Below are 16,619 nucleotides of genomic sequence, written 5' to 3' on the forward strand. Positions count from 1 at the left end.
AAAAAAAAAAAAAAAAAAAAAAAAATTAAAAGACCTCATTACCCTAACATTATCTACCTTTATGGAGAAATTCCTTTATTTTGACTATACCTTGGCAATTAGCACTATAACGTACATTGGAAAATTAAAATAAATGTGTGATTTTAAAAAGGTCATTGAGAACAGCAGCCAAATAATCAAACTGCCCTGATATAAATCCAGGTCGATTTTTAAAATATCAAGTTCAACAGCAATTGCAGTAATTCAAAATAAAGCAGTCATAACAAGCTATTTAAAAAATTACATTGATAATGCAATTCACATTTCCAAACTTATTTGAAATGGGATGCATTTTTTCTAAAAGCTTTTTTTGTTGTTGTTTTTTGAGACAGGACTTGCTACACAGTTGAGGCTGGCTTTGAATTGGAGGCAGTCTTCCTGCTTCAGCCTCCCGGAGAGCTGAGATTACAGGCATGCGCCACCACGCCCAGATTTCCAATAGCCTTTTAAAGAAAACGATATCTGGATTTCCAAAATAAAATGTTTGTTACTTCACATTATTTATCTGAAGTGAAGTTCTTCATATTAAATACTGCAAATTGGAAACTACAAATTGGCTTTTCAGACACTCTGAAGAGAACTTTTTAGCTTTGTATCTGCTTCTTTAAGTGTGCTGGGAGAGATTAGGAGTTTATGATTAACTAAGATAAAAATAATCCAACAGTCCAATTCAGGAGGAAGAAAACATGACTAATTTGAATTCTGACCCCCAAATCATAGGGTTTTTTTGAGCTTCATGTCACTAAAACCCAAATATAGCCCTTATTTAGATTACTCTTTAAAAATTTTTTTTTCTTATTTGGACAATAGTGATTAATGAGACTTTCTGGGTGGGAAAGGAGGTTGTTTTCAGTATATGAATTAAAAACACACGTGATTGTTTCCGAGTACACAGAAATAAAAGAACAAACAGTACCGAGGAATGTGTATAATTTATATAAAAAACAAAGCCACTATGCATTTGTTGTTCAGTGAGTGTCCTGGGAGCTGGAAGGGGACGACTCATCTCCGATCCACTGCCTACTTATATGAAAAGAACCAGAACATGTTTCTTACATCACAGGAGGGAGAAGCAGAATTAAAGGAGTCTGCCCCGCGGGGCCAAGAGCATAATAGGTTATCTCTCCTACCTTGTGCTTTTCATTGCCTTTTGATCCTTCTCTTAAAACCTTTACTGCAAAGAGTACTTCTTGGTTCAAAAAGGGAGAAGGGGGTAGGGACAGAAAAGGAAATCCAGGTGCTGTGAAGGACTCATTTTCCACAGCTACGATTCTCTGCTAAGTCACTGTGTTAAGTCGTGCTGCTATACTGAAATCAAGAGCAAAATTTCCACCTGGTTGTCAACTTCCAAACACACGCCGTATAGAGGCAGACAAGAATTTATTCTAGATACACTGGTACATGTTTGGAGGTAGACAGAGGGATGATATAAGCACAAGTGGCTTGATAAGACTCACACGATACCCTCCCTGGACACAGTTCCGGTAAGGTTACCCTCTCTTCCTCAAAGTAAACTGCTAACATTTTCACCAGAAGTCTCCAGAACAACAAATCTAAACCACTGTTGCAGGTTTTCTGTAGGAAGCATTTTTATTTATTTTTATTTCTTCTCTTTGATAAGCAAATCCCTCAAGTTCATTAACCATTTTTTTTTTAAAAAAGGAAGATAAAATAAACAGAAACAAAGCAAGGCAGAACATCTTTCTTGAAAAATAGGAAGGTTTTCAGAAGGTAGTAGGTGGCCGACGTGTAGTAGTAGGGGATCGGGCACAGAGAAGGAAAACCTAAATGTACTATGCTGGGTACTACTAGAAGGAAAAGACACATCTATTGGCTCTCTTGGTGAGTTAAAAAGAAGAAGAAGAAGGAAAAAAAAAAAAGGATTGCAAGGTTACGGTGTGATAAAGGGCAAGCACATTTTCTCTCTTTGATTGCAACCACTCTCGGCCGCGCTGTGCGTGACGCATTCCTACGCCAGGTGAAGGAGCCCCATCCTCTACACACGCAGTTACTCTACATGCTGGCTCTCCCTTTCCCCACACTCACACGCCTGTGGCTGCGTGCCTCTCACATATTTACACATGCTTTGCCGATGCCAAATCTCCAAGTGACAAGTGACAGAAGGTCACCTACCTTCCCAGCTCTTCTCATCTCCCAGTGCAGCCAGGTCTACATGGGGCTCTTCGGAGACAAAGCTCTCCTCCTGGGCGTCAGCATCTTGACTCCTCTGCTGTTTGCTGTCAGGTGTGCTGGGATGCTCCTGAATCTTCATTGTGGGGCTCTGCAATAACAGCACAGTGTCCCTGAAGAGCCACTGTTCACCAAAACCCAGCGGTGCCTGCAGCAATCCCACTCCTGAATGAAAGCTCTCAAGGCACAGCTGCTCGTCCACCCAGCATAGACAGCAGAATCATGGCTCGGTGCACCCCGATACAAGCTGGCCACTCTCACGCAAAAAGCAGCTGTCCATCCGCGCTCCTTTAACTTTTCTTCCGCGAGGGAGACAGGAGGATTTCCTTGGGCTGCTCCTCCTGATAACTGCACGCAGCTGACAGTCTGGATGATTACTGACTAGGGCCAGCAATGAGTTTGTTTCCTTAAAGGAGCACAGCTCTCTAGACTATAAACAATAACGACAGAAAAGCCAGCGGCTGCTGTTGCTAAGGCTGGAGCAGCAACATGGTGTCTTGCGCGCAGACTTCTTTGCCCTTAGGTAAACAGCACTGCAAGGGCTGGGGACAAACACTCCCGCAGGCTGAGATCAATTACACGGGGCGAGCTGCACATTTGCAGATTTCCTGCGGCTGTTTTCCTGCAGAGTATGGGGCGAACAGACTATTTATGGAGGAGCTCAAGGGTATTAAAGCATTGTTGCACAAATTCAAACAGCACAGGGCTCTGGTGTCCCATCTCAGCTAGCAGTACAGAATACAGACCCTGGAAGTGATCCAAAATTACACCGGGAGAATGGCTTTTTTCCTCTTTTCTTTTATACAAAGCCAGCACTAGCAAGTCGGTGATGCACAATCTATATGCTATACAAATATGCAACTGTCACTTGTTTTTCTACTATTCATCTCCTTTGAATATGAAATATTCAGCTACTCTTGGCTCTGCTCATTGACAGAACCTACAGGACCTCACTGACAGCACCTCAGGCTAGGATACCTGATGGATGGGGAAATCCTCCCCAAAAGGCTGATATTCAAGTTATGTGATTTGTGCTTTTTAAAAAAGCACTGAGATGAATCCTACTGCACTGAAATTCTCTTTTTAGCTTCTTCTTTAGCATATTGTAAACCAAGCCATTGTTACTCTTGTTGCTCTCACAGCATTATGAATAAATGTGTCTATGCAAAAATGTATTTCTCTAGTAGCACAGACCTGTACACGATATTTTCTTTGAGAGTAAACGGAAATTTTAGCGAATATGGTACCATCTGAAAACAAAACTGAGAACATCTGGAAATCACAAGTGAATTCATTAATGTAAGAGAAATGTTCTTATGCTTAAAATAAAACTCTAAGGCTTCCTGCTACTTTTAATAGCTATCCAACCCACTTGGAAGTCAGTGGGGATGAGCAGACAGCACTTTTACTAGTACATGTCCATGAAAGGATGCATGAGACCTGTGTTTTCTTAAAATTTAGGGTAAAATGAAACATTAGTTAGGTCAGGGTGAGTGATTCAAGTCAGATGGAAACACCAAGGAAATCTGGGGCTTTAAGATATTTTTAAAATGCTGTTGGGGGTGGTGGTACATTTATGTCACAAAAATGATGTGTCCCTTGAGCAGACTCCTGAGTGAACAAGGGCTGAATGCCCAAATCTGGTGCCCAGCTTTAAAAACATTATAGGGTTGCTTGGCGGCCAATCCTCTGTGTGTGTGTGTCTGTGTGTGTGTGTGTGTGTGTGTGTGTGTGAGAGAGAGAGAGAGAGAGAGAGAGAGACAGAAACAGAAAGTGAATATCACACAGTAATTAAATATTTCTCAACAAATATTTCTAAAGATATCTACACTCAGAGATATCAAAGAAAACAATACAAAAAGCATGATTTCATTTGTAAAGTAAGGTATTTTCTGTATGAGAAGCCCATGCACCAAGTCATTTAATGTGTGAGGCCGAAGGGCTGGGGATTTAGCTCAGTGGCACTGTGCCTGCCTTGCAAGCCTAAGGTCCTGAGTTTGTTCCCTGGTACAAAAAACAAAACAAAAAAAGCCCCAAAACAAAACTAAAATGCAGTATGAGGCCCAGGACAGGACACAGGGACATGGAGCTGCGTTTACAGTGTGGCGCTGACATCTGCCAGCTGCCCTCTGTAGACCCTTCATTACTTCATCTTCCAAGAAGTGTACATGAGTCTAATCCTGCAAGAGGCTATAAAGACCAGAGAGAAGGCAAGCAAGACCTGCAGCTTGGTGCCTGGAGTGTGAGAGACACAAACGGAAGCCACTGTTCTGTTACTAAGTGGCACCTTATAGAGATGAGTAGAACAGGAAAAATGCCGGCCCAAAACTGCTAGAGTGAGGAATGGAAGATGACACAGGAGAAGCTTATGCTACAATAGGATGGAACACAGACTTCAATGAATGAATCAGGAACAAAAGACCAGCAAACAGCCGTGAACCAGCAGCAATGGCTGTGACGGCAGTGGCAGCTCTGGATTGGGGGCAGATAGGTACAGGCTCGGAAGGCTGGGAGGAGGTATAGCGCGTGTGAAGACAGGCAGGATGGTGTGCTACCTCAGCCACTGTGAGAAGACCCTCAGGGTGATTAGTCCTTAGGACAGGGCGGCGGGATGGCAGAGGACAAGGGAGTCAGCGACCTGTGGAGGGTCTTGTGTGCTGGGCTTTATCTTTCGATAGTCATACACCACCCAAATAGGTACTATGCAGCAGTACTTGCTATGATATGTCAGAGAATAGACAAAGATAAAGCTGATTCATTAATTTGTTCAAGAAATGATATTTCAAAACCAGGCATAGTGGCACAGGCCTCTAATTCCAGAATTTAAGAGGCTGAGAGAGGAGAATCACTGTGACTTTGAGAACATCTTGAGCTACACAGTTATTTCAAGATCAGCCTGAAGTACACAGTGAGACTCTATCTCAAAAAAAGCAAAAGCGAAAAGAAAAACCCCAACATCAATAAGAAATATTTTTTGACTGCCTGATCTGTGCTAGGCAGTCTTTTAGATACTGGGGAAATAGCACCAGACCAAGTCAAGTCTCTGTCCTGACAAAGCCTACAGGAAGGAGACAGTAAAGAAATAACCATGAGGACTATGGAGAAAACAGGCAAGGAAAGAGGGGTGTGGTGATGGCAGCTGAAGTCTCACACTCCAGACAGAGCGGTCGAGAGCCTCCCTGAGGAAGTAGCTGAGACCGGAAGGAAGCAGGAGAGGGAGCCGTCTGTGGAGGAGCATTGCAGGGAAGAGGAAGCTGGAGCCTGGGGCTCTGTTCAGTGAGTGTCATCACCGTTTATAAGATTCAGGAGCAGTGCAGAAGCCGCTGCATCTGGGATTGGCAAAGGACAGCCAAGGACAGCCAAGGCCACCGTGCGGGTGTTGAGGCCTGGACTGTGGAAACCTCTCTTAGCACTCGCGAGCTTCCAGCCTCCTGGCTGCTTTCTAGCCCAGAAGTGTGCACCCTCTCCACACACCTGCCTGGCAGGCACACAGGCACTCCCCGCATCTGTCCCTTCTGTGGAAGGGCACACACGACTTGGCTCCACCTTGCTGCCGTCGAGTCAGTCCCTCAAGTTCTCTTTCACAACCCCGCTGCTCCTAGAAGTTGAGTGCCAACTTCTGGCCCTGCTGGTCTCTGAACCTGGCAGCGTCTGTAGGCCCAGACTTGCACAGCAGCTGTGGAGTTGTGGCCGCTGCCCAGTGGCTGCTCTCGGGAGGCTGTTCAGGCTCTGCTGCTCCTTCAAATGCCCCCCTCTCTGGAGGCACCTTGGCAGGTGGCTCATACCCTCCACCATTGCTAGTATCATACAGGACGGCAGATACCACCTATTTGCTTATTTGTTTCTCCTACTCAACCATTAAAGTTAACATGGCAAGTCTCAAATACTGCAACCGCTTTAGCTTAAACTCTTTTCTTTACAAGTTAAGTCTGTGTTCAGTTAAATCAGAGAGTAGATGATGTCACAGTTTTCAACTCAAGAGATTCTTATGCTAGGATGTCCACACCAAACCCTCGTCAAAACCAAGGAAAAGCGTACTAAATCCTTGGGTGTTGAAATAAACAGAGTATAGCTCTTAAAGGGGAGACTATGTGGTCGGTGGAAAAGGATGAGTTTTGGAGGCAACTTCAAGAGCTCAGTGGGCCAACCTCTTTGAACCTTGTATCCTTTCCCTCTGGTCAGGCTGTTTTGAAGATTTAAATGAAAGCCATGTATAAACACTACATAGTAACTGTAAAAGAAATGCTATTTCCATTTCTGTTGTACATTCATTTGGCAAGTATTTCTTAAACACATACTCTGTTCTAGGCACCAGATTTGGGGACTGACCAAGTGACTGGATGTGTGGAGGAGGAACCGCTGTCACATGTTTCAGGAGAAAAGCAAAGGGTTCTAGGGAGCAGTGTGGGTGCTCCCCTCCCCTGGGGGCCACTGGACACTTCATGTGCACATCAAGAAGCCACTAACTCTGAGTCTATCAGCCTCGTCTTTGCCAAGACTTGTTCCTGTCCAGCTGGGGGTGGGTTTTTCTATCCCCAGCCTTCATTGCTCCTGCCCCTTCCCTGGAATCGAGTAGGTGGTGAATATTTTTTTGTTTTATTTATTTGAGACAAGGTCTCCCTATGTTGTTCAGGCAGGCCTCGAACTCACTACATGTCTCAGGCTGGTTTCAAAATTGTGGCTATCTTTCTGCCTTGGCCTCTCGAGTGCTGGGGTCACCAGTGTGTGCCACCATATTTGGCTGGTGAATTTTTGTTCCATTCCTTTTCTCTCCCTGCACAAAATATGGATTAGTGGCCTAAAGGCTTACCAGAGCCAGGAACGATGGCATTCAAAAGTGCACTGGATAATGCAATTTGTAGAGGAAAAAACACAATGTTAACCACATGGAACCATAAATATTTACTGTTTGGCCTGACAATAAATGAAAATGGGCATGCCAAACTCATGAATTGCAAAGGGTCAGTGGTCTTTGACAATTATCAATGGAGACATTTCAGAAATCTACTTCTCAGGGCAAATAAAAACTTGCACTTGGATCTTGTGATAACTCATTTCATTCTCAATCTTGATTAGAAAGCCTCAATTTTTCCTTCTTTCTCTCCTTTTTATTTTCCTCTCTCCCTTCCTTCTTTTTCTTTTTTTTTTCCTTTGAAGCAAGGTTTTAAAAAGGGAAATAATCTCCTGTTTATGATGAATGTCTTGTTTGTTACCAAAGGTATGCTCCTGATCATTCTTGAGCAATGGGCTTAGAAGCATAAAGAATGTAAAAATATCTTGAAAAAATTTAACGCTTCACTGACCATATAATCCCAACAAAAACGATCTCAATCAGATAATACCTTCAGAAGCAGTTAATAATTCTTGTTTTGCTTCCTTGACAAAGAGGTTTATTGTAAGGTTACTGTTTGAATATTCCAGTTATTATGTGAAACATCAAATATTTTCACAGTAGAAAATAAATTAGAAGGCCCTGAAGAGTAGGGTATAAACTCTACTTCAGGCAGAATTTGAAAATATATTTTCTAAGATATCTTTTAGAATCTAGGTGCTGCTAGCTGTAGGGCTGACTTCTAGATTCCTGCAGTTGTTAAAGAGTTCAGAAACAAAAGGACAAACACTCAGGTCTCCATGTGCCCAGGGAGCACGTGCTAGGTTCCTTCTTGTTATCTCATTACATGAAGCCGGACACAATGTTTCATAGACACACCAGCCATTCAAAAACCTCCAGAAGAAGCTGTACTTTCACTTGTGGCACTTTTGAAACAACTCTTAACTTTTTTGGGGGGGGTACTGGGAATCGAACTCACGTCCTTGTGCTTGCGATGCAGGCGGTGGTTAACTTTTTTAAAAAATTGTAACGTATCATTAAACAAATTTAAACCCTAGCCACACACACAAAAAAAATAGAAATGGGTAGTTCTCACTGGCTAATTCCTATCTGAGAGCTCAACACATCCTCTTTACAGATAAGATTAGTTGCATAAATAAAAGAAATTAAAAAGGTATACAAAAAAGGGATAAGTTCACATTCACTTTCAACACATGCCTTCAAATAAAATACATTGAAAGTTGCACCCTGATTATTTAAAAAATTAATATCAGCTATGAGGATCCTCTAATGAGAACAGGAGTCACAACAGGAAAGAAAAAATCCCACCTGTCCTCAGGGGCTGCCATCCGCTCTGTCATCTCATATGAAACCGCGAGTTTATAAGAACTTTAAAGGACAGTATTAATGGTAACAAAAGCTGTCCTAATTGACGAAGAAACTGGAAAAACTACTATATCTATTCATGGAGAGCACGTAAACTGTGGCATCTCAATCTGATGCTGTAGGAGACTTGAAACAAAATAAATACTAATGACACAGAATTCTGGAAAGGGTATCCAAAATCTAGACTTATTTTCAACTCCAAAATTTTACCAGAAAATGAGATTACTATTTGGATGGTATGTTAAGTTTTAGCAAGGGCTATATGTATTAAAAAGTAAGAAATTACAATGCACTAAAGGAGAAACAGACCTTTTCAGTCTTTCTTGAATAACAAAGTGTATTTCAGTGAAAGTAGTGCATGCCCTCATGATAGAAATAATCCCAACCCTGTGGAGTGAGGTCTTTTTTCCCTTTTGGTGTAGCTGTGATGGGAAATTGACAGGGAAAGTGGAGTCTGGATTCTAACTGACCACCTCATTTTATCTCCTAACTGAAATGGTCAGAATGACAATGGATATCGATGGTGCACGCTTCAGGAGTGCTGGCTGCGAGCAGGCTGCACATGGGTGACACCTGTAAGAACAGCACCTGACAGGTGGAAGAGGATTTGAGATTCTCTCCCCACGATTCATCCACTGCCACAGGAGCTGTCCACAGAAAGGCCAGGGAAAGTGGTTCAGCACAAATTCGGTCTGGATGCCACGTGGAATTCATGAGTTAATGTTATAGCATTCATCTGCAAAAGTCGCTCTACTCCCTTTAAGTCATAAAAGATAACGAGCATGAAAGGGAAGATCTGAGAAGACCTCCCCAGGAAGCTGGCAAAGTGGTATTCTGTAAAATAAGGTTCAATGGTATGATGATTAGGTGCCTGCTGCGTGCAGAGGAAGATGGCGGAGAAAAGATAAGGAAGAAAAGTAATAAAATCCATAAAACTATCATGAGGAAACAGGCTGTGTTAGAACGACACCTAGAGACAAGGACAGCCTGTCAGCTTGGGGCCAGGGTTCTCAGGAAGGAAGCTCGAGTGAGTTGGAAACAGATGAAAGAAATGGCTCCGAAGCTGGGCAATGAGAAAGAGGGAGCGCTTCCTTCCTGTTATCTAGGATAAAGAAGTATGCATGACAAGAACTGGGTCGGAAGTATGAGGATTCACAGTACAAGCATGTTTGTGTTTATTGATTTCCAGTAACTTTATGCAAACTTTAATGTGGGCGTGCAGTTTTATGAAAAGGAGTCCATAGCTTTCAGGGTCTTGTTCATCTGCAGTGCTGGAGACTGGATCCAGGGCCTCATTCATGCTAGTCAAGGTCTCTACCCCTGAGTGACATCCCAGCCCCAGCGTGCAGATGACTCATCTGCTAGACTATAAAACTCCACGGTAGCAGGGACTGTGGCAGTCATCAAACTCTTGGTCTTCACACAGAATTTGTACACAGTGGAAGATAATACATGTGGCTAACTAAATGCATCAGTAAATTAACTATGCAGATGTCCCACAAAAACGAAGAGTCAAGCAGGGCCTGAGAGTGCATGCCTGTAATCCAGCACTCGGGAAGCTGAGGCAGGAGTAGCTGAGCGCAGCAAGTTCAAGGCCAACCTGAACTACAAAGGGAGACCCTGTCTCAAATCACAACAAAACCACAAATATCAAACAAGCAAAAAAAAAAAACCAAAACCAAAAACAAAAACAAAAGAACAACCCCAAGAGTCACTTTAAAGCAATAGTTCTCCATATAATTAATACATTAAGAAAGTCAGAATTTTAAAACTAGGTTGATAAAAGCTTTTTAATTCTCACAAAAAATGAACCTGTTATGAGAGTCAAGCTAGGGTTGGTAGCAATGAATAATTAGATTAAACCTATATACATGAACTAAAAATTAGGCCCAGCCCAGCGTGCTGAATGGAAGCAGGGGAGACCAAATCCGTGTGGTGATGCCCCAGAGGACCAGTCGGGAGCCAGGAAACTAAGTGAAACTCGAAAATATAGATGATGCAGGGGGTTTATTTTTTTCTCTATTTTTACTTGAACTGAGGCACAAAACTGAGAAATGAGTTGGATTAAGTAACTCATAGTTTGTTCATTTGCAACTTAATGAGAAAATCTCTGTGTTATGGTTTAGATAAAAATCGTCCCCAGAAGGGTGATCGGATCATCAGGAGCTCTACTCATTAGTGGGTTCACAGCCGAATGAGCTGCCGGGGTTGAGGCCTGGCTGCGGTGGTCAGGACAGTGCCCTGAAGTATGCATCTCCTCCACTACTCCTCCTCCCTCTCTGCTCCCTGGCCACCATGATGTCAACAGCTGCCTTTCCCCCAGAAGCCCCACCATGCCCTTCCTGCCTTGGAGATAGCTGATTATGGACCGAATCTTCTAGAACCATGAGCGTAAATAAACTTCTTCTTTCAATTGTGGGTGTGAGGCATCTTGTCCCAGCAATAAGGAAGGAGACTGAGACACCCTATGACAGATCCCTTAAAACTCAGGTCTTAACCATATTTTCGTCAGTTAAAAATATGCGCCAAATCATGGAAAAATCAAACCAGCACCTTCGGCTTTTTGTTTTATCCCATGAAAAGTCTGAAGAGAGATCCCCATGCTATTGAAGTTTATCTTGACAAGCACATACCACAACTTCAGAAGCAAACTTCTCAAGGAATCCTTAGAGGTTGGCATAGTCCCATCACTCCACTGTTGCCAAGCCCAGGCTAGTGACATTTCACACACACTCCAGAATGTAGGGGCAGCCCCTCACAGACACACATTTGTTACTCACTTCATAATGCTGGGTGTCTCCACCATCTCTTTCATTTTCTTTGCTATAAACAAGAACAACCATAACAAAATATCACAAAACGTCCATTTTTTTATGACAATGCCTTTCATCCATTCATATAACAACTTGGTTTATTTTAAAAGTGGGCTAATAGCTTTACATATACTCCTTACAAGATTCAAAAATGAAAAAAAAATACAAGCACAAACATGATTATTTGCCTTATAGATTTCTATTCTAAGCATTTTCCTTACCATAAAAGTCAACATACAGTCCTTAAATTTCATTCTTTTTGGTTCTTACAGTCCACGCTGCATTAAATGAAAACAGTAATCTTGTCATACCCTTGGAAATAATGTGAGGAGAAAATTCTAAAATTACCTTTCCTCAGACATCAGTTTGACATCATCAGCTCCAGTCCTGTCATTTGATCGTACGGAATTGAAACTTTCCATATTCTGTAACAGAACAATTATTGGTTGCTTAATAGCCTGGTAAGAAACATGCAAAAGCCGACTCCTTTTTCTAAAGTTAAAAAAAAAAAATCAGTTAACCGTAGATATAAACTAATTATAGTCCTCACTTTTCCATCTTTGTTAAAACAAGTAAAATTATTATCTTCTGCTTACATAAAGCTGCACATTGAACCTTACCATCCCTTTAACAAAGACAGCTGATAGCATCACGGAAATGGCCACTGTTCCCATAATGTCTTCACTAGGTGTAATGCACGTTGGACAGCTAACCCTGACCAAACTCAGGTCATTGGAGAATCAGGGTGATTTAGAACTAGAACTGAGGAATATAAATCTCAAATCCAATCAGAAATTGGATTGCTTATTATCTTTGTAGAACATAGCCTGTATGATCCAGGAAAACATATATAGCTTATATCTAAGTTGTAAAACCATTCATAAAAAGACATGAGAGTAATTAAAAAACCTTTCTTCAATATTTAATGTTAAGTTCTGTATTAGCAAGAATGTACAAAATATAAATAGAAGACTTACTTGAATCATACATGTTTTAGGCCAACAAAGTAGGCCTAATGTTTGTAAGGGTTTTTATTTTTTGACTGCCTCTGTGAATACAGCCATTGTTTTCTAAAAATAATGCAGGTGACTAAGCACAGAATAAGTATCTCATCCTCATGAAGGAAGGAAGAGTAAATTTGTAAATTCAGTAGACTCAGAAAACATGGCTGCCTTCAAAATTTGGACCTGCATTTCACTAAACTCAGAGGTTCACATCTGCCTCGGAAGGATACTAGGTACAATCCACTTGCTGTGTGTCATCAAAATCAATAAAGAACACATATTAACCTATATATCAATAACCTACCATTATGAAAACACTTTAAAAAGTCACAAGAATGCCATGAGATTGGCATGTATGAAAATCTCCATAAATAAACGCATCGCAGTGAGAAGTCAATCTTTGGCTCGGTGGGTGAATCAGTCATTTTCATTTACATGGGTCTGGCTAACTTGTCTGGAATCTTCCGTTCGACACCCTGGGCTCCATGAAAGCACGGAAGAAAGGGAGACAGCGCACTATAACAGTTATGACAGAGGCTTTCAGGGCAGAATTCTGGCTCCATTGACTTTCAGCTCTGTGACTCCACTTGAGCCTCAATTTCCTCAAATGGAGGCGGCAACACTACTTGCCCCATCATGAGGAGTAAACAAACAAACAAAAAATACATGTAAAGCAAGAGAGCCAGGCCTGCTATACTTAATGCTTTTGAGTTGTTACTATTACTTCTAAAGGTGCGATACTTCCAAAGAAAATATTTCACTATTTGTCCACAGGTAAGACAGCCCCAGAAATTTACAAGACAGTATTTGAGTCTGCCCATTAGAATACTAAGCACCAAGTTACTCCAAAAACTTACATACCTAGATGATTTTAGAATGGATCTGAGAAAAAAAAAAGTTATGACAGTGTTCAACTGCATTCACACCTTCAAAGTTTGAGGTAGAAAAGTCCCTTACAACTGTCTTCCATCAAACCGCAGCATAATGGCTCTTATTATGTGACTGTGACCTTCCTGATAAAGGGCGATATATCCGTGACAAAGAATGTTTGTTCCCATTAGTAATCTTTAATGGATTATCAAAATCTTTAGTGAAAGATCGAGTGCAAGAGTATTAGGTTTTCCTAAAGCTCAGAAACATGAATTCCTAGGGGAAGCACAATCTTTTCATATCATTTCCAAATAGTGCTGGTGAAATGAACTGTATATTTAAAATCGTGTGTCAATCACTTTTTTGGAAGAAATAAACATTTCCAGATTACAACTAAGGAAAATTCAGGAAGAAGAATACATAAAATAAACCAAAAGAGCATTCTACAAATTTATAGAGACATTTCATTTACAAGCTGATAGAAGGTTAATTTTCTCCTAAACAAAAGGAAACAAAATATCATGATACAGATTTTGAGAGCTACAGACTAGTTATGTTATACAATAGAAAGATTTGCAAAAAGTACTTTTTTTTTTTTCGGTACCGGAGATCGAACTCAGGACCTTGTGCTTGCGAGGCAGATAAGGTGCCACTGAGCTAAATCCCTGGCCCCCAAAGTACTTTTAAGATGTGAGAATTTTTAGTCAATCTCAAGGGTTAGAACAAGTATTGACTTCATCAACTCCCTCCTCTCCTCTTTTCATGTTTGAGCGTTTAAGAACTCTCCAAGGCTCTCAGTTTTTATAGCTGTAATTCGTAATGGCTGACTTTCAGTACTGTGCAGTATTCCTCTTTAGTCTTTGAGTCATTTCTATTGTTATATTGTTTCTCTGCACATTTCAGAGCGCTGCATACCCGTCTGGAGTGTTCTGCCCTGCCCGAGGCACACGGCGTTCCTTCACTGGAGTTGCTGGGCTGCACTTCTACGTGCCAGGAGCAGGGAACACCCGTGTAGGGCCTTAAACCTGGTCAAGTCCTCTTGAGTTTTGAGAATGCAACTGACCAAGGTAATGAAGACATGCTATGTTAACAAAACTACCCATTTTCACAGAGCACAAAATGTTTTCTAAATTCTAATTTCTATCCTTTGTCTATGGTATAGTGAGCAGATAAGACAAAATGATTAATTCCTGGCTTCACTGAGATGAGGGAAAGGGAAAACTAAAACACAAAGGTAAAACAGCATGGAAACACAGGCTGCTTCTCTTGGATGGAAAGCAGCATGCTGCTGCACTCTCACATCTGCTGCCATTGTTAATGGGTTTATCCGATGAGCAAATACAAACACCATGCATTTCGAAGATTTGGAATGGTTTTCTTTTCGAAATCAATTTCTAGGTGTGGTAAAAGAGTAGTCCATGAGTGTTTTTATTTTTAAAAGGCAATGTAATAGAACTCTTATAAAAATGATTTATTGTATTAACTTTTAATTAAGAACTTTTAAAGGTAATAGTTAATTTTTTTTTTTAAATAGCAAAGAAGCACTTGGCGTGATGACTCACACTTGTAATCTCAGCTCTTTCAGAGGCTGAAGCAGGAGGATTGCGACCTTGAGGTAGCCTGGGCAATGAATTAGTTAAACCTCATCTTAAATAATAAAATAAAAAGGGCTGCAGTTATAGCTCAGTGGTATAGGGCTTACTTGGCACGTATGAATCTCTGGGTTAAACCCTCAGTACTGAAAAAAAAATGCAAAGACTAGATTATGAATGTGAGTATCATGCAATGGAATTACTTCTCATAATTTTTAATCAGATAAAGCTTCATTTACAATCCATAAAATTTTGACTCATGTAAGTTCTTAGTGACTTTCAAAACACAGATGTACATAATCTATTTTGATAATTTTGGGGCATGAGAAGTAACTGAATTTTAAAAAGTACCCTTTGCAATTATAAACATAATCTTCAAATTTAAAAGCCCAAATGCTTTGATAAAGCTAGCTTTTGATTATAGATTTAAAATTTTTTTTTCTCAGCTTTAATTGAGTTTATTGGTATATTTTAGGGATACAGTACACTTACATTCATTGTTGGTATCTTGTACCTCTACATGACAAGTCTTGATTCTTGTTTTTTCCCCTTACTGATTATAGATTTATTTGTAATTCTGCCCCCCCCCCCTGTGTTGGCACTGAAAGCTACACTCACAACCTGTTTGACCACTGACTGGAGTACCTGAAAATAGCTGGAGCAAAAACAAATTGTCTTCTATAACTGTAAAATGCTGACAAAGCCTTTATAGAGGACCCAGAAAAAAAAAATTCCCTCTCTCATTAGACAAACAGGTCAAACTGAAGGCCAAAGCAATGCTGCTAGTCAAAACAGGTTCGTTATTCTAACCTTGAGCTCTGAAAAGGAGAATATTTTATACAGTCTCATTAACAAAGGAGCAGTGCCAGGTTTGAATTTCTTTTTTTTCCCCTTTGTACATTTCATGTCTTATTACTTAAAAGTGTATAAGCTAGTCCACATTCAAAAGAACTACTGGTATCATAAAAGAGGACCATTACTAATTGTCCAGCTGAACTGTCTTAGCTTTTCTGAGAAAAAGCAGGGGACAAAGCTTTCTTCTAAGAGTGCAGGGCAAGGGGAGCTGGTGTCTGAGGTAGCAGGAATGGCTGGGATCATGGTGACCACTAGTGTTATAGTCAGGGTTTTGGCAAGGGAATACATTTAATACAAGGCACATAATGTATAGGATTATTTTATGACATTTACCCCCAAAATTAAATACAGAGGAGTACAAGAGATTAACCATACACTAAGGGCCTGAAGAATTTAGCGAAGGGCCTGGATCTCATGGGAATGTCCCACACAAGTCCAGGTAAATACCTAGAGTCCAAGGCAATGTCCTGCACAAGTCTAGCCAGTGGCCTAGAGCACACAGCAAAGCCACAGCAAGCTTCTCCTAGAAAATCAACAGCCCACAATCTTCCCCTACAGTTCTATTTTTATGGCTATTGACAATAATCCTCAGGTGGATTTTCCATGCCCAGACTACAATGATTCAGTTCATCTGGGTGTTACAAGTTGACCATTACTCAATCCAACAAAGGAGCGATAAGGGAAAGCCGTCTCAGCACCACAGTAACCTGTGGTCTCTTGGTCTCTGCTGGTCATCACAGCCTTGTGGGGCAAGAGGACAAAGTGCCCACTCCACACCTGCAGGAGACTTGAGGAGGGTGAATCCCATGCTCCTCTTTGGCTGTGGTATGGGCCAATGATGTCAATGGGAAGCTCCGGTCTTCAGTTTCTCTCATTCTCTCTTGAGAATGGCTTTTGCTCCTGTCCTTCTACCAGCTTGGTTCCACTAAGATCATGGTGAGCTCTACCACCTTCTATTTAACCTCTCATCTGATCACCTTTCTCTGTGAAACATGGTTGTGTGGCTTCCAAGTTTTTTTTTTTTTTTTTTTTTTTTTAA

At 41.1% G+C, this 16,619-nt stretch overlaps 1 protein-coding gene across 5 annotated transcripts in view; it reads right to left on the reverse strand.

Annotated features, from left to right (window-relative positions):
- The window catches only part of Fam13a (family with sequence similarity 13 member A), a 312,174-nt gene that overhangs the window by 26,642 nt on the left and 268,913 nt on the right, over nucleotides 1–16,619 (reverse strand). For all 5 annotated transcript variants that reach the window (XM_010610492.3, XM_010610490.3, XM_010610489.3 and 2 more), the window contains 3 exons: nucleotides 11,608–11,684; nucleotides 11,227–11,269; nucleotides 2,173–2,320 (listed from right to left, as the gene is read on the reverse strand). In XM_010610492.3, coding sequence (XP_010608794.1) covers nucleotides 2,173–2,320; nucleotides 11,227–11,269; nucleotides 11,608–11,684 — 268 coding nt within the window. The remainder of the gene's footprint in view (nucleotides 1–2,172; nucleotides 2,321–11,226; nucleotides 11,270–11,607; nucleotides 11,685–16,619) is intronic.

Source organism: Fukomys damarensis, unplaced genomic scaffold (assembly GCF_012274545.1).
Source record: "Fukomys damarensis isolate Sample0158 unplaced genomic scaffold, DMR_v1.0_HiC HiC_scaffold_32, whole genome shotgun sequence".
NCBI classification, from domain to species: Eukaryota; Metazoa; Chordata; class Mammalia; order Rodentia; family Bathyergidae; genus Fukomys; species Fukomys damarensis.